General features: G+C 35.0%; 2 protein-coding genes and 1 pseudogene across 2 annotated transcripts; 2 read left to right on the top strand and 1 right to left on the bottom strand.

The window, feature by feature from the left end:
* The first annotated feature begins 566 nt into the window (after positions 1-566).
* On the top strand, positions 567-5409 carry LOC104749992 (putative LRR receptor-like serine/threonine-protein kinase At2g28960). Its single transcript, XM_010471714.2, has 13 exons — positions 567-800; positions 1117-1645; positions 1941-2413; positions 2700-2844; positions 2939-3010; positions 3235-3306; positions 3386-3463; positions 3560-3714; positions 3800-4032; positions 4151-4277; positions 4380-4445; positions 4519-4708; positions 4802-5409. Exons 1-13 carry the CDS (start codon positions 668-670, stop codon positions 5208-5210), a joined length of 2682 nt encoding a protein of 893 aa, XP_010470016.1. The 5' UTR covers positions 567-667; the 3' UTR covers positions 5211-5409.
* A 6913-nt stretch (positions 5410-12322) lies between these two features.
* LOC104700620 (expansin-A6) lies at positions 12323-14628 on the top strand. The gene is made up of 3 exons (XM_010471716.3): positions 12323-12692; positions 12935-13253; positions 13890-14628. The coding sequence occupies exons 1-3, from the start codon at positions 12485-12487 to the stop codon at positions 14197-14199; spliced, it is 837 nt and encodes a 278-aa protein (XP_010470018.2). The 5' UTR covers positions 12323-12484; the 3' UTR covers positions 14200-14628.
* Positions 14629-15397: 769 nt separating this feature from the next.
* LOC147925162 (secreted RxLR effector protein 161 pseudogene) lies at positions 15398-16063 on the bottom strand (annotated as a pseudogene).
* Positions 16064-19017: the final 2954 nt, after the last annotated feature.

Below are 19017 nucleotides of genomic sequence, written 5' to 3' on the forward strand. Positions count from 1 at the left end.
AAAAATTATTACATATGTGCGTTATATAGTTAAAAAAGAAAGTTGATGATGTTTGGGTAAACAATGCTTCTTACCTCTACGATGAAAAAATATATTGTGTCGTACTAAGAGAGAGACTACTACAGTAATCTAGTTATGATATAATGGCATAATGCGAATGTGAAGTGGCTATGTGAGCTATATATCATAACTGCATGTTTACTGCATGTAAACATGCATGTCATTGATACTATATAGTATATAAATATGCTGAGAATTTTTATACTTCGTCTTTACATTTGACACAGCCAGCTATCTTTAAACTTAATTATTTGATGTATCACAGGCAAATGAAACTAATATTTTTCTTTCAAAGACCAAAGTATGATTGAGGTGAAAGTCAACAAACTGTATTAAATCGACCAAGTTGTTAAATACAAGTCGTTGAAAGTCATTAACCGCATTATCAAATAGCTATATGAAGCTTTGACATTATATCAACTTGGCAGGTTTTTACATATTTTAAAGAAAGATTAGATCATGTGCTTTGATTTATGATTAAATTGTTCGCCTTTTTTCCATAATGTAGAATTAAATGTATATATTTCCGTTAGACCAATTCAGACGTGCTGGGACGAGTAACATGAAACGATTCTATAGGAGAGTTTCTCAATCTTAAAGTCAATATATGTTTTCGACAGTCTTTAGAAGTTTGTATGCTAACTTGAAAATGGAGGGTCATCGACAACTTTTATTGGTGTTGTTGAGCTTTGGCGCTTTTGCCCTTACACATCTCGCTCAAGCTCAGTCTGACCAACAAGGTAGTTTTCATATCATTTATTAAAGTATTGTTAATAATTTGCTTCATGCTCACTTTTTGAGGTTAAACCATTGCTGAAGACTTGTAGTTTTTTAGTGTTCTTGATAGGCTGATCGATATCATAATTAACTGTTTTTTTAATTGTATGCATAGACAGCTAGACACTAAAGAACTCACATAACGGTTATAGTTATAAGATATTTGGTTTAAGAAAATTAAGTGTTCTCTCTTTTTCAAAACTTTTGATTATCTTCTTTATATTCTAACAAAAAAAAGGAACATTATTTGCGCTAACGATACATTTTGTGACTTGTCAGGATTCATCAGTTTGGACTGTGGTTTACCCGCGGATTTGTCTCCTTACACCGACTCAGACACCGGATTAACGTTCTCATCCGATGTCGATTTCATTTCAAGCGGTTTGCGTGGTGAAGCTGGGGATGATAACAGATATGACTATAGGCAATATAAGGATTTGAGATATTTCCCCGATGGAATACGAAACTGCTATAACCTAAAAGTAGAGCAAGGCATCAACTATTTAATAAGAGCTGGATTCGGATATGGAAACTATGATGGTCTTGATGTATACCCCAAATTTGATTTACATGTTGGGCCTAACATGTGGATGGCGGTGGACTTGGAATTCTGGAATGATGGTGAGATCATTTACATGACAAAATCCAACTTATTGCAGATTTGTCTTGTCAAAACAGGACCAACAATACCAATGATATCAACCTTGGAACTACGTCCATTAAGAAATGATTCCTATATGACACAATTCGGTCCCTTGGACCTCATTTACCGGCGGGCCTATACTAGCAATTCTACGGCTGTGATACGGTATGTTAACTCAGCTTTGCCAAACAATTTAACGTTCATGATCAATCGAGTAAAGATGTTATTTTTTTTTATTTTTTTATTTTTTTTTGGGACAAAAGATGTTATATTTAGGCTTTAGGTTTCTTAGAGAAAACTATCTATTATTTTCTAGGAGAAACATGTCAATTTGAGAAATATAGGGATATAAAATGAATGGAGGTAGTATATGCATATGTTATTTTATTCATTTTACAATACCGTACCATTGACCTCATATGCTTCCACTCAGCAAACACTAACCCAAAGATTATTTCAGCTATCCGGATGATGTCTTTGATCGCAAATGGAATCGATATGATTTGTCTGAAACAGATGTAAACACAACACTCAGTGTGAGATCATCCAGTCCCTTTCAAGTACCAGAAGCTGTAAGTAGGTCTGGAGTTACTCCCAAAAATGTTACCACGCCATTGAGAATTCGATTGTCACTAGCGGACGACAGTGACAAAGTTAATGTGTACTTTCACTTTGCCGAGATACAAGCCTTAAGAGCCAACGATACTAGAGAATTCGACATTGAACTAGAAGATACTATTATTAAATCAGCGTATAGTCCGACAATGTTACAGTTAGATACCATATACAACGTATCACCTCAGAAATGTAGCTTTGGGTTGTGCTACTTGGATCTCGTTAGAACTCCAAGGTCAACTCTTCCACCACTGATTAATGCTATTGAGGCTTTCAAGGTATTGGACTTTCCATATGATGAAACAAATCCAAATGATGGTACGCCACTTTTCATCTATACTCTGTAGCCTAATTAACAAATTAAGGACTTATATTTAATTTACAAGATTTTTTTACGAAATTGGGAGAAAAACATAAATAAATTATGTGTTTTCGTGTTTGATTTGAACAATTAGCGTAATATCATGCTAAACATTGTGTTATCAAATAAGAAAACATGATACTTGTTGAACATATGTGTGAAATCATGAAAAACATGATAATGCGATAAATGAACCAACTTATTTACTATATTTTTCAATCTTTTTTCATTTATATATGTCAGTCGCTGCTATGAAGGATATCGAAGCAATTTATGGGCTGAAGATGATTAGTTGGCAAGGAGATCCTTGTGTCCCTGAGCTATTAAGATGGGAAGATCTAAAGTGCAGCTACGCCAATAAGTCTGCACCTCCAAGAATTATTTCCTTGTAAGATCACGGTCCCATAAGCATATTGTTTTGTGGTAAAACCTAAATCTCTCTAATATTTTACACTTCAAATTTGTTCTTATGACACAAACAGAGATTTGTCATCACGAGGATTAAAAGGGGTGATAGCGCCTGCCTTCCAAAATTTGACCGAGCTTCGAAAACTGTAAGAGACTAATTAAGAGCTACGCTATTAATATACTTTAGTACCTAACGTAACACATGAGAAAACATATATCTTTTGATCAACTGACCACATATTTTTTTAAAAATAGATATTGTGTTACAAATTGGACGAGAAAAAATATCCCATATCATAATATTTTCGTCATCCTGTAAATTTAAACGAAAAAATATATGTATTGACTTTTCACGTTTTATAAATGTTAGGGACTTGTCAAACAACAGTTTTACCGGAGGAGTACCTGAGTTTCTAGCCAGCATGAAGTCATTATCGAACATGTGAGTTGATATAAACAAACATATGTGCCACTTATTTTTTCACTTGGTACAGTTGTAATATTTCTTTACCTTGGCACAGAAACTTAAATTGGAATGATCTTACGGGTCCTCTTCCTAAAGTGTTTCATGATAAAGAAAAGAATGGGCTAAAGCTAACGTAAGATTTTCACATTTACGTTTCTTTTCCATCTACTAGTGACAAGCTTCTGTTAAGTTTCAGTCTTATTCAACACTACTTATCTTCTTAATTAAGGATCCAAGGAAACTCAAAGTTCAGTGATGATGCCTCATCCAAAAGTAACAATCAGAAGTATGTTGTACCAGTTGTTGCGTCGGTAGCTTCTGTGCTCATCGTTGTAGCTGTGCTAATTCTAATTCTTGTTTTCAAAAAGAGAAGGCCAACGCAAGGTACTTAATCATAGACGGATATCCTCATTGTAACTTGCATGCATGATGACATACTAAAGGATGAAATTTTTTGGTTTTGGGACAGTTGATTCTTTACCTACAGTTCAACATGAATTACCAAGAAGGCCAACTATATTTACTCAAACGAAAAGGTTCAAATATTCCGAGGTAGTAACACTGACAGACAACTTTGAAAGAGTTCTTGGAGAAGGAGGGTTCGGGGTAGTGTATCATGGTTCTTTGAGTGGTACGCAACCAATAGCAGTTAAACTACTCTCTCAGTCTTCAGTACAAGGCTATAAGGAATTCAAAGCAGAGGTATGTTAAGGTTTAAAACAAAATGCATATGTTGTAAACTATTTAAAACTTGATTGTTTGTCTTCATAAAGAACATGAAGTGACTCTAAATTATTTATTTTTTGACATTGTTGGTCAGGTTGAACTTCTTTTGAGAGTCCACCACGTCAATTTGGTAAGTCTGGTTGGATATTGTGACGAAGAAAGCCACTTGGCCCTCCTTTATGAGTATGCACCCAACGGAGACTTAAAACAACATCTCTCAGGTTTAAACTAAAATTAAATTTACCACGTTTTAAAACAATAATTACTTGACATATGTTGATGTTTCATGTCTTACAACACAACTCAAATTTTTAAAATTATAGGAGAACGTGGTGGCTCTCCATTGAAGTGGTCAAGTAGACTAAAAATTGTCGTGGAAACTGCACAAGGTTCGTATTAAGCTCAAATCCATCAATCACTTTATATCTATCATCTAACATGGATAACTATTACTCTATATAGGATTAGAATACTTACATACGGGTTGCCAACCTCCAATGGTACATCGCGATGTCAAAACAACAAATATACTTTTAGACGAACACTTCCAAGCAAAACTTGCAGATTTTGGCCTATCAAGATCTTTTCCAATTGGAGGTGAAACTCATGTTTCAACAGCTGTTGCTGGAACTCCTGGATATTTGGATCCTGAGTAAGTGTTACATCATCAAACTAGTTTGATCCAATAAATAAAATCATGATTAATTTATTCGGAAAATAAGTACCATATTGTCTTGTTTTGCAGATATTATCGAACAAATAGGTTGAATGAAAAGAGTGATGTATATAGCTTTGGAATTGTATTATTGGAAATCATCACAAGTCGACCTGTGATTCAGCAAACCCGAGAAAAGCCGCACATTGCAGCGTGGGTGGGATACATGCTTACTAAGGGAGATATTGAAAACGTTGTGGATCCAAGACTCAATAGAGATTATGAGCCTACTTCTGTTTGGAAGGCTCTTGAGATAGCAATGTCTTGCGTGAATCCTTCTTCAGAGAAAAGACCAACCATGTCTCAAGTTACTAATGAACTAAAACAATGTCTAACATTAGACAACTCAAAGCGGGGAGGGAAAGAAGACATGGGATCAAGAAGTTCTGTTGAAATGAGCACAAGCTTTACAACCGAAATTATCCCTAAAGCACGATAACTTATGCCAAAGAATCCAATGATCACTCAAGGTTTTGAAATTTCCTTCACCTATTTTACAAAAAAAAAATAATAATAAGAAACGAATTGTTTTTGTTGGTCATTTATTGGTACAAGTACAACACTGCAACTTCATTCTGTTTATTCAAGTATGTGACAATGTGACATTATTATGGTTATTAGCATATGGCTGTTTTGTTTGGTGTGGTTTGGTTTTTATTTTGGTCGTGACCTTGTGGGGTATTGAGTTATGGAATAGTGGGTTTCAAAGATAGACAATTGCTTTGATTGTTAAAAATAGAAGACTAAAAAATTTTGGACTAAATTGAAGACTTTATTTTGTCATACTATTGATATAATGCTAATAAGAAAAAACAACTCTTTTTTTTTTTCTTTTTTTGTTCCAAAGAGAACTACTTCTCTTAACATGTGATTGGTGCTTTATTGATGCAACAAAGGTTTTTGTATTGATAAATTTTATTATTTATTTTTGAAGGAATTTGTCTCGAACATCACAAGGCGTGCTAATTTAGCCAATTAAGCAAATAAAATTTACTTTAAGAAAAAAAGTATTTTGATTTAAAAGAAAGGAAAAAAAAGACTCATTTCACTATTTTTAATCAGTGATTTATCAAATAAATGTGAAGATTTATATACAGTTCTCATATCTTCAACAAACAAACAAAAAAATCTTCTTGGAAATGGCATCTTCAATAATTTCATAAATTGTTAACAAACAAACAAAAGAAATTATAATTCCTGCATGTTAAAACGTTGGTAACGAAAAATAAACCCAGCATTCGAGGAAACCTGAGTTTGTGTCTGCCTCAGGGTCCGTCTAGTCAAAACCGAGTTTCAAAAGCTAAGATGATACCGCCAGTTTTTGTCTATGTCGGCATGTCCTATTCCTATTATTCCTTTTTTTTTTGTGCAAAATTCCTATTATTCCAATACTCATATAAACTCATGTAGTAAAAAAAAAAAAAGTACTTATTTTGGTCCTCTAGTTGTGATCACAAATTGCAGCCCAGAGAAGCTGCACCAGTTAACAATTGGGTTCTGGGCCTCTCTTGGTCCTTGGTCCTCCAAAAAACTAGAAAAGAGAGGATCTCCACTAGACCTCTAATATAAATTTTTGCTCTTAACATAAAAATGATCTATAATATTATGTCTCAGATTTTTTAATAATGTACTCATATAATTTTTTATTATATATATTTTAAATTTAAAATGTATAAAACTGAAAATATATATCTCATAATTATAATTTAGTTGTTCACATCGTACATCTTCGGTATGAGATCTTTGTATGCATTATAGGTTGGACAAAAAAAAGTTTGGATTCTTAATCTTTTGTATTTTATTAATCATCTTTGATAAAATCTTGCAGGTCCATTCGATCGATAGCAATGTCATGAGATTGCTAAGTATACCTGTATAAATATCACGTTCTCTAAACATCACATTCTCTCGATTATACCATATTTCGCCTACTCACATGTCCTATCTTTATCGGACTAGTTACGGTCACATTAGTTACTTGGCTTAGAACATTAAAAATATTTAGTTCCACCTAGCAAAACTCGGGTTCCAGGCATTAAAAGAGGATTTTAATGAGAGCATATTTATTTTAAAAATGCTTGGCTCAGTTTATAGCAACGTATCCTGCATATTAAATGTCTTGTTTCCATTAAACAAACAAAACAATTGAAAGTTTATTTGTTTGCTTATGATCATATACTAAGTATGACGTTAAGCGTCATAACCAAAATGCACTACGTGAGAAAAGTGTTACTCGCAATCCGAGAGTTTTAAAGTTTCCAAAACTGTTAACTAAGTTGGCTTTCAATAGAATGAATGATATAGATAATTGATGAAGCTATCTATGTTTTGGAGTCAGATATCATTTGGTAAAATCACATGGCGAAACACAGTATCATAGGGTGGGGACTACCGCATTGGATTCGTAAACCTCTAAGAAGAAAAATTTCACGATTTTGGCACGTAGCCATACACCAATGGTCCACGTAGTTTTAGTTACTTTTAAAATTTGGTAAGACTTGGGATGATTTAAAGGATTGTTAGAGATGATCGATCACATGGGAGGTTGGAAGTCTTGAAGAGTGTGGCAAGTGCTTTCATAAGCTCTTATTAAAGCATTTGTGTTTTTTTTTTTTACAAATTATTTCGAAATGTTTTTTTTTACTTTATCAAAAATACATCTTTCTTGCAAAAGTCGATTCTTATCATACTTTTATGTAGTGCCTAGATATATTTAGGCAGTCTCAAATTTCAACAATACATTTAAAGTTGTCTACCTAAACTCACTTATTATATCCGATTAATAACAAACGGCTTAACCCTAACGCTTAGATTAAATACTTGCCACGATATGTGTGGATGCATAGAACATTGTCTAGCTAGAATATAGCCCTTTAAACTTCTTTATGAGGAAATGCTTTTATGATAGAACCATGTGGTTTTCCAAACTACAGTGTTCTTACTGTTACTAAAAATTACAATAGGCTCCACAACATGTTCAGCAACCATTTTTAGATGTCAAAAAAAGCATTTTGCTTTTTAGTCTTAATGAAAGAAAATAAAAGAGTAAACGAGACAGAGATAGATATATTGGCATTGTTTGGCGCGTGCAGCTCGAGAATTGAATATATATTTTTTCTCTCAATTTGTCTTTGTATTTCAAGAAAACATTAAAGTATTGACATTAGTTTTGTTCTTTAGGTGGTGAGCTTATTATATGTAGTGATAATCTTTGGTTTTCAGTTTATACAGATTCTCACCGGTTAACATGCTCCGATGATTACGGTAATCAAAAGGGTCCTACTACGTCGGACAAGTACACTTGATAGGATTCCATGTGGTGGTCCCTTAGCCCTTAGGTTAGTCATCACTCATCATCCAATCCCAGCCTTCTTCAATCATACAAAATATTTTACATACTCACTCAAGGCTAAATTCGTCAAAGATGGACACGATGATCAAAATGTGACAATGTTTACATATTTTTAGGTGATCTCCTTTTGTTAGTCATCTATTTTCAATTCTAGATGGTATGTATAGTCCTTTGACAAAAAAAAAAAAAAAAAAAAAAAAAGATGGTATGTATAGTCATACTACTTCTACCAAACCACACATGTCTAATTGTACGTATGTGCGACAACTTAAAATAAATTTGGTTTTACCAACTTTTATTGTATTACTATTAGCTGATTGATGAAAGAACATAGTTAAGAGACTAATTGTTTATCTATATATAACCCAAATCATTACGATGCAATAAAATATAGTTCGAAGAATAGTGTAAGTACATCATTGTTTTTGGGTATTTTGTTGAACAAATTGAAGATTCTCCATCAAAAGCATCACCATTTGGTTTGTTGTTATTTTTTCTAGTTAAAGATTTGATTTGTCGTTAATGGTTTAGACATTTAGGTTTAGGCATAAATATTTAGTCTTAAGCGAATCAAAATTTTCATCGATCCGAAACAAAACCACGTAAACAACTTGAAGTCTTGAACCATGGGGAAATTTTTACATTAAATAAATCAAACAAATAAAATTTTGAAAATCTAACCTGAAAAACAAATGAACAAGGGGAAAAATGTCAAAAAAAAATCCTGAACTTTCAAATTTGGGACGTTTAAATCATGAACTTTCAGAATATCATTTAAATGCTGAAGTTTTTGTTGACTTTAAAATTAAATAGATAACTTTTATTGATTTTAAAATAAATCATTTCTCAAAAAAACATTCATTTTGTATTGATATTTATGTGGATTTAATTTTATGGGGTAATTAATTAGCAAATTTTGTTGCATGAAGTTTGATAATTGAGATTTCTTTCGCTTCCAAGTAACATACGTATCCTTTTATTTTCTTATGTCCGTTACGTACGGGCAAATCATGTGTCTTGCAACAAAGGGGAAATTATGCTTAAGAAAAGAATTAGGTCTGATACTAAAACAATAATATTTTCTTTGGTTTTAAATTAAAGATACTATTATAACAACTTCATTATGCTAATGTCTAATTTTAAATTGAAAAAGTATCTGGAGTCGTCCATGACTAAATATTTATCAGTACATCAACAGTAGAAAACTCGTATTTCATTCATATAAAACCCCTGAATATTATAAAAATATATCATCATAATTACGTAATATCATCATCATTAATCACTATAAACATTAGGGATTAAACAACAAAAAAAATCAGTTAGTGTTTCGAAAATAGAAATGCATTTTGCCCAAAAGATAATACAAAGTGAAACTAATAGTAAAGATATGTTTGAGATGTATAATAACGTCGGACCAATCTAAAAACATTTAAAAGCCCTAACTGTTTTGTTGAAACTAAAATTTACATAGCCATTACTATAAAATACCAAATTCGTAATACTAGACATCAATAGTGATATCAATATCAATTTTTTAAAGGGGTCGAAAATTATTGATAGCAACTAAAGAATGGTCATCATCCCCCAACGCGCTTCAATGGAGCGTAGTGAGATCTTTACTAGATCTGAGTGGAGCAACATCATCTTTATCCGTACATTATCAACTATGATTGGGTGGTATGAGCCACGCAGTACCAACCACGAGTGGTCTTAGCCGTAGACAGCTTCTGGTTAAGACACACATAGATTGAAGGGAAAGAGCAAAGACCCAACAATTAATAATGGATTTTGTACGCATGACTTTTGTACATAAGACATACTCACTTAGAGGTGTCAAACGGGCCAGTCCGCGCCCATCTAGCCCGCTCTGCTATGGACAATTTTTTTTTGGACCGCTGCAGACCGGTCCATTTAGGACCGTAGTCAGAATATATATGTTCAGACCGTCCCGCAAGATCCAGTGGGTTAACGGTCCGGCCAACAGGCATTGTGTACATTTTTGGTTTTTAGTTTTCATTCTTAATTTTTGTTCATTTTGATGTTTGATTTGTATGATTAGCAATTAGCAGCTCTGTATTTCTTTTGATAGGAAATCTTGGAGTTGGTATAATGTATGTGTCATGGCATGGATTTCTAATTTGAAATAAAGTTTGAAACACACAATCAACAACAGAAATTGTGAATTTAGTTGTTGATCATGCCATCAAAAATGGTTTTTCCTCTTAAAGAATAAAGATAATGCTGATAGTTGCAGAGAAATCAAAGAATGATGAAAACACGGTTGCAGGTTTCAAGAGCAATTTTTTTTTCACAGGTTGCTAATTTATTCTTCAGTTACTATGGCTACAGAACTCGGATTCTTGCTTTGACGATGTCTTGCATTGAATCATTGTTGCTAGGATTGTCTACTGTGATGGAGAAAACTTTTTTATCAATTCCCCAAACCTTTCATTTCTCTAGGATCTCCATCGCTAAGTGTGTACATGTATGTGGAGGAGGTAAAGCAGTAAACACTAAGATCTTGTTTTTCAGCTTCCAATTTATGTCGATGTAATGTGCTGTTAAACACATATAGCTCTCATGAGTGATTGCAGTCCACAAGTCAGTAGTGAAGCTAATCCTTCCAGAAACATTAGACATTAGCCAATTCTCTCTTCAAGTTACACATCTTACTCTCATAAAACTTGTAAACATCTGCTGCAGCTGTATTCCAACAGAAAAACTTCACATCCGCATTTAAATACTTCCAAACAGCCCTAACTATCTAATATTCCACATAAGAAAATGGGAGATCATGCTGGATAATAGACTTAGCTACCATTTCCCGGAAAACATGTTGATCAATCTTCCTAGCTTGCAATCTTGCTTCTGAATCAACCATCATCTTACCAATATCTCCACCTCTAAGCATAAACTTACATTTTTCCAAATGGCGTATGTATGTGTTTGTACCATTTTTGTGTGCATTGAACGCATAATCCTTTTTGCAATATTTGCACACAACTCTTTCTTCACTAATACCCAAGCTGTTAACCTTCTTAATCACTAAGAAATTATCCCATACTTCTGAGTACTGCTTTCTTTTTTTTGGTTCTGATGACCTTCCCTTGTCAGAATCTTCATCAACATTAATAAATCCCTCATCATCATTAGCATCTTCGTCAAGATCATCATCATCAGCAACCTCAATGACTTTTCTTTTCTGAGTTTTCTGAGTTTTAGGTGCTTCTGGTTCATAACTCACTTTCTGTTTCTGTTTCTGCTTCTTAGATGTTTCTGGTGCAACACTCACTTTTTTTCTTTGCTTTGCAGATATTTTTGATCCGTTAAATGCTCTGCTCTCATGTTCAGCATTTGCAGCATTGATAAATCTCTGAGATTCCAGGTCTACTGATCTCTTTTCATATGAGTCCTGCGACTCTTGTGACTCCTATCAAAACAAAAATAAAAAATTCTATTACTAAAACATAATTCGAAACATGAACAGATCGTTTATCAATCATATATGATCAAAACTGCAACTTAGAACACTAAACTGAAAAATCAAATGTTAGAACACTAAAACTGAAAAATCAAAAGTTCAAAACAGAATGCAATCAAAGGTCAAGGATACATAAACCTGCAACTTAGAACACTAAACTGAAAAATCAAAAGTTCAAACACTAAACCTGCATAAACCTGCAACTTAGAACATTAAACCTGCATAAACCTGCAACTTAGAACACTAAAATGAAAAATCAAAAGTTCAAAACAGAATGCAATCAAAGGTCAAGGATAAGTATGAAACATAAACCTTACAGATATGTTCATATGTGTATGGCTTCAGCTTCCAAGCCTCCAATGATACTCACAATTCACAAACAAAAATTCTCACCTCTATATTTGAGACTTTGAGTCGTAAGTCGTAAAAAATAAAAAGACTTTTCAGTTTCCTTGTTAAACAATGAAAACACTCTTAATTTAGGCTTTTCGATTATAAGTTTTATTCTAAAACCTTTACAGAATCTAAGTGAAATAGAAGGTTCAAAGTTCAAAGAAAGGTTTCAGAATTTGACGGGTCGACCCGCAAACCTGTAATCCGCAACGGGTTAGCCCGCTCCAACCCGCGACCCGTGATGGACTAATCCGCTAGGCCCGCTATTTTATGGACACAAAAGGAGCTAGGTCCGGAGGCCCGCTTGAGACCTCTATACTCACTATTTAGTTTACATACAATGATACAAATCATGTAATTTTTTTTTTTATATTTGTTTGATATAATAAAACTTTTGTGAAAAAATGAATATTAATATATGCTCTTTTTTTTAATGTAAATTTATATATATACACCTCTCCTCTACATACCCTTCCCTACACATATGAAAACACTCCAAATAGTCTTCTTCTTCTTCCTCCTCTCTCTCTCTCTCTCTCTCTCTGTCGTAATGGCAATGTTGAGTTTGGTTTTATTTGTTCTTACCATTCTTGCAACGTCTGAAGCAAGAATCCCTGGAGTTTACAATGGTGGTGGTTGGGAAACTGCTCATGCCACTTTCTATGGCGGTTCCGATGCTTCTGGAACCATGGGTATGTCTCTCTCTCTCTCTTCTCCTCCATAAAATCCATACATTTTCATCAATCTAAACCTAAAGTTCCAATCTTTTGTTGTAACCACATTGTGAAAAATTGTCAAAAATCTAGAGATTTTGTAGCTTCTTTATCACTTTAATACAAACCCAACTTTAAAGTTTCCATCTTTGCTAACCCAAACGACTACATTGTCAAAATTAAAGGTTTTAAACTTTTTGCTCTGTTTTTGTTTTATTCAGGAGGAGCTTGTGGTTATGGTAACTTATACAGCCAAGGCTACGGTGTGAACACAGCGGCTCTAAGTACGGCTCTGTTCAACAATGGTTTTAGCTGCGGCGCTTGTTTTGAGCTCAAATGCGCGAGTGATCCAAGGTGGTGCCATTCTGGTAGCCCTTCGATCTTCGTCACTGCGACTAATTTTTGTCCTCCAAACTTCGCTCAGCCTAGTGATAATGGTGGCTGGTGTAACCCTCCTAGACCTCACTTCGATCTCGCTATGCCTATGTTCCTCAAGATCGCTGAGTATCGTGCCGGAATCGTCCCCGTCTCTTTCCGCCGGTAAGAAGTACCAACTTTTATTGTTCAATGCAATCGTATTAAACTTAGTTACTTGAATTGGGTTAACTCTGGTAGATTTTAAACTTTGGGGTGTGAAACTTAATGTCTTAGAAGTATTGGGGTTAATATCGGCAGAATTGAAAGTTACAGGGTACTAGTTAAGAAGTCTTTCTTATAGATTCTGATCGATTGGGGCTAATTTTAACAGAATTATAAGTTTTGGGTATTAAACTTAATATTTTAGAAATACTAACTAGGGTGTAGGTGTGAAGTCAATTCTGAATAATTAGGGTTAAAGCTGTAGATTTAAAAGTGTAGGGTGTCCAACATAATAATGTAAAAGTATAGAAAAATCTTGTCTTTGATTCTTGGCGCGAGTCGGTGGCAGCATTAATGTCGGGCCTCTCGTACCAAAAATCACCAAATCTAAAAAAATCTTATTTTCTGACAAAAAGACGAAACTGTCCTTCCAACAATCGCTTTTTTACCTTATCAGTACCACTCGTAAAAAGTCAATAGTAAAACAATAATGAAACGGTGCCTTTTAGTCAACACAACGCGTTTTCTTTTCTTTTCCTCAAACCTTTTTACGAAATGTCGTAACTAACCTTAGGTTGTATGTTTTACTTGTAACAGAGTGCCATGCCGGAAGAGAGGTGGTATAAGGTTCACGATCAACGGTTTCCGTTACTTCAACTTGGTTCTAGTCACGAACGTAGCCGGAGCCGGGAACATTGTGCGGCTAGGTGTGAAAGGAATGCATACTTCGTGGATGAGCATGAGCCGTAACTGGGGACAAAACTGGCAGTCTAACTCGGTTTTGGTTGGTCAGTCGCTTTCGTTTAGAGTCACGAGCAGTGACCGTAGAAGCTCGACGTCTTGGAACATTGCTCCGGCGAATTGGCAGTTCGGTCAGACTTTCATGGGAAAGAACTTCAGAGTCTGAACAAGGGCAAAATCGGGATATCGTCTTATCTCTATTTATTATTACTATTAAAATTTCTAGCCGAAGGCATTTAGTATAATTTGAGAAATTTTAATATATAAATATATTATATATATTTTTTAAGAGACCACTAAAATTCCAATCTTTCTTACATCGAATGGGTTTTTTAATTTTTGTGATGTGTTCATTGGAGAGTGTGAAAGTGGTGTTTTTTTTAGCGTGTGGGGTGTTAAATGTTTAATTAGTAATCTTTTGGGGTGAAATTTTGAAATTTGTTGGAAGTAGAAGGAGCTGTGAAGCAGATGTGAAGAGTTGTTGGTTTCAGCCTATTAATAGTAAAAAAGAAGCAGTAGTAGCTATGTTTGTACATGCTTCTTGTAGACCTCTTATATTGTAATTTATATATAAATGTGGGTATGTTATGGTTTATTTATCTTTATTTTCTGAACGAAAAAGGTAAAATTCAATCTAGTTAATAAATTTTAAGTTGTTCTTAGAAGTTAGGATAAATGTTACTAATAAAAGTAAAAAATTAATTGATTGGCTATAAATTTTTGAGTTATCTAAGAAAAAGGGTTGGGTGGAACAGTGGATGATAAGAAAAAAAAAAAAAAAGAAGAGAATCATGGGATTTATTTTTTGAAGCCACAAACAAAATGGATGATAGTGAAATTTTGTACCCAAGCAACGAGATAATAACGAAAAGTATTTAATTTAATGTTACCTTTATTTTATTTTCTTTCTTCAGCCAAACCCCATACAATCCCGTATAAATATTTTTGGTTTAGTGTACACGTAGTCGCGATGGTGCAGTCCTAGCTTTTAAAAATATGTTAGACGATTTCAATTTGCTCACTGTTGTAAAAGTAAGAGATAACGTTGTGTTTTCTTCTTCTTATTAATATTATATATATAGTAACGATAAAGGCTTAAACCTAAACCGACTAGGAAATAGGTTATGGGTTATTGGTCATGGACCTTACACACAAAGGCAAGTAATTGGCCGGTTATAGAAGTCCACTCCAAGTGTTTTACAACACTCCCCTTGAATAACATAATTGTGCTGATGCTAAGAGATCAACGCAATACGCTTGGGGGTGATGTCTCATTAAAACCTTACTAGGAAAACCCATTGGGGCAAAACTATAGTGAAGGAAAAAGAATACAACACGCATTGCTCCCCCTGTTCTAAGCATCACTATAAATCCTTAAGCCTCCGCATTCCAATCTGGTGCGTAAGCTTCTTGAACGTTGATGTCGGTAGTGACTTGGTGAAGAGATCGGCTGAGTTGTCGCATGATTGAACTTGTACCACTCGAACTTCTCCGGCCTTTTGTAACTCGTGTGTGAAGAAGAACTTGAGTAAAATGTGCTTCGTCCGATCTCCCTTGATGTAGCCTTCCTTAAGTTGTGTGATGCAGGCCGTCTTGTCTTCATAGAGAACCGTAGGCTCCTTATCGTCGGCCATGCCACAATCTGATCGGATGTGTTGAGTCATTGACCTCAACCACACACATTCACGGCTGGCTTCATGCATTGCTAAGATTTCGGCATGATTAGATGATGTAGCTGCAATGGTCTGCTTCATAGAATGCCACGAAATAGTTGTACCACCGTGTGTGAACACATAGCCGGTTTGTGACCTAGCATTGTGCGGATCCGATAGATAACCTGCATCAGCAAAACCAACTAAACCTTCTTTGTTATGGTTAATATAAAATAAACCCAAATATGTCGTCCCTTGTAGGTAACGCAATATATGTTTAACACCGTCCCAGTGCCTTTGGGTCGGACAAGAGCTAAATCTAGCTAGGAGGTTCACGGCAAAACAAATGTCTGGTCTAGTGTGGCTAGCCAAGAACATTAACGCTCCTATAGCACTGAGATATGGCACTTCCGGACTGAGAACTTCTTCATCGGCCTTCTTCGGACCAAATGGATCTTTATCCAAATCAAGGCTCCTCACAACCATCGGGCTAGTCAATGGGTGAGCTTGGTCCATATTAAACCTCTTGAGTACCTTTTTTAGTATATGCCATTTGATGCACAAGGATTCCATCATTTATGTACTCAAGTTGCAATCCCAAACAGAATCTTGTCTTGCCTAGGTCTTTCACCTCAAATTCTTTCTTTAGATATTCGACTGTTTAGGCGATTTCTCCAGAGGTTCCTAGGATATTCAAATCATCCACATATACTGCTATTATGACAAACCCTTTGTTAGCAAACGTCTTTATAAATATACATGGACTGATGGGATCATTCTTATAGCCCTCATTGGCTAGGTACTCACTTAACCTATTGTACCATATTCGCCCACTTTGTTTCAGTCCATAAAGGGATTTGTTTAGCCTTATGCAGTATTGTTCTCGAGAACTGCTCTTATCTTTGAGCTCAATACCCTCTGGTAATCTCATATATATCTCATTATCCAGTGGACCATATAAGTATGCGGTTACAACATCCATTAACCGTAAATCCAGTTTTCCTCTTATAGCCAGACTTATTAGATATCTAAAAGTCGTTGCATCCATCACATGGGAGTAAGTCTCCTCATAATCTATTCCTGATCTTGAGAGAATCCTTTTGCCACAAGTCGTGCCTTATATCTCACGATTTCATTATTCTCATTTCTCTTTCTTACAAAGACCCACTTATGTCCAACTGGCTTTATATTGAATGTTGTCCTTAAGATCAGACCAAACACATTCCTCTTCTTTAAAGAGTTTAACTCCACGTCACTGGCTTCTTTCCATTTTAACCAATCTTTACTTTGAGTGCACTCTAATATAGACGTGGGTTCATGATCCTCATTTATCTCAAGTGCTACCTTATATGCAAATATTTCATCAATGTCGACATCTTTTCTGTTCCATTGTATTCCAGACATGATATAGTTGATTGAGATCTCATCATTATCAATACCTTCAGGACCATGAGGTTCAGCGTCCCAAACCTCATTCGGTGCCTTAGGATTTGCTGCGGCGATGTCTGTTATTTCCTTAACCTCGGTTTGATTTGCACCTTTTTTAGATTTTCAAGGGTTCTTATCTTTGGAACCTAATGGGCTACCTCGTTTCAAACGGGTCTTAGACTCTGTAGCAACTTACTTGCTTATTGTGTTCCTTCTGAACATCAATACGTACTAGTGCATTACAAGCTGGTATGTACAATTTACTCTCTTTGGGTCAGCAAAGGAATCTGGCAATTGTATAGCTAGCTTTTGCAAATGAATAATCTTTTGGACCTCTGCATCACAGGCTAGAGTCTGAGGATCTTGCCAATTCAAGGATGTTTGATTCCATGAAATTTCTTTGACCAGCTTTTTATTCTCTCCACCCAACATAGGAAATTCGGATTCAGCAAACTGACAATCCGCGTATTTGGCCTTAAATAAATCACCGTAGTTGGCTCAAGATACTTAATAATGGTGGGAGAATCATATCCAACATATATTCCCATCCTCCTCTGAGGTTACATTTTAGTTCTCTGTGGTGGAGCAATCGGTACATAAACGGCACACCCGAATGTTCTTAAATGGGATATGTCTGGCTCATGACCCGTTAATAATTGGGATGGTGAATACTTATGTTCACTAGATGGCCTAATGCGTATTAATTCAGCTGCATGTAATACTGCGTGTCCCCAAGCCGACACAGGAAGCTTCGACCTCATTAGCAATGGTCGAGCAATCAATTGAATACGTTTAATGAAGGATTCAGCTAATCCATTTTTTGTACGGACATGTGCCACAAGATGTTCCACACTCACCCCCATGGACATACAATATTCATTAAACGCTTGTGATGTAAATTCACCAGCATTATCTAGACGTATAGTCTTAAGTGGAAAATCTGGATAGTGGGCTCGCAGACGTATAATCTAGGCCAGCAATCTAGCAAACGCAATGTTTCTAGTTGACAATAAGCAAACATGCGACCATCTGGTCGATGCATCAATAAGGACCATGAAATACCTAAACGTCCCACAAGGTGAGTGTATTGGTCCACATATATATCCTTTCCAGAAAATGCAAAGTTTCTTTATTTACTTTTGTTGGTGATGGTCTTATAATAAGCTTTCCTTGTGCACATGCTACACAAGTGAGATGTTTAGGGATAACTTTTCTCTCTTTAAGAGTGTGCCCATTTGAATTCATTATAATTTTACGCATCATGTTAGAACCCGGATGGCCAAGCCGGTCATGCCATAAAGTGAACTATTCATTGAACATCTTGTTCATTGCCAAATTAGCCTCTATCATATTAATCTTAGCATGGTAAAAACTAGTAAATAATGCGGGTATAGTCTCTTAGGATTTTCTTAGATCCTTGTGTGGTTTCAATAATGTATAGGAACTCTTGGTTTCCTTCACCCTTAGTTTCAACATGTAAACCATTCAAACGAATGTGTTTTAAACTCAATAAGCTCCTTTTGATCTGGGTGAATATAAGGCATCACTTAGTTCAAGATGTGTGTCTGGCCGTAGCCTTCAATAAAACTTGCTATATCCGCTATTGTGCTAATATTGACATTTTCAAAATGAGATTATGCAAAATATCTCTTATCATTCAAAATTGTGTGGCTTGATCCACTATCCACCACAATCATATTCTTGTCCTCAGCCATTTCTCAATATGGACAAGAATTATGTTTTAGCCATAAAAGCATAACAAATGCATATTATATTTAAAGGTAATAATATAATTGAATTTAAACCAAAATCATAATTCAATAAAATTCAAAGCATAAAACATAGAAATTAAACCAAGACAATTTTAAATTTAATTATCCTCTCCTAGACAATCTGAAGTTTTA

The sequence above is a fragment of the Camelina sativa genome, chromosome 16 (assembly GCF_030686135.1).
Source record: "Camelina sativa cultivar CO46 ecotype springtype chromosome 16, ASM3068613v1".
NCBI classification, from domain to species: Eukaryota; Viridiplantae; Streptophyta; class Magnoliopsida; order Brassicales; family Brassicaceae; genus Camelina; species Camelina sativa.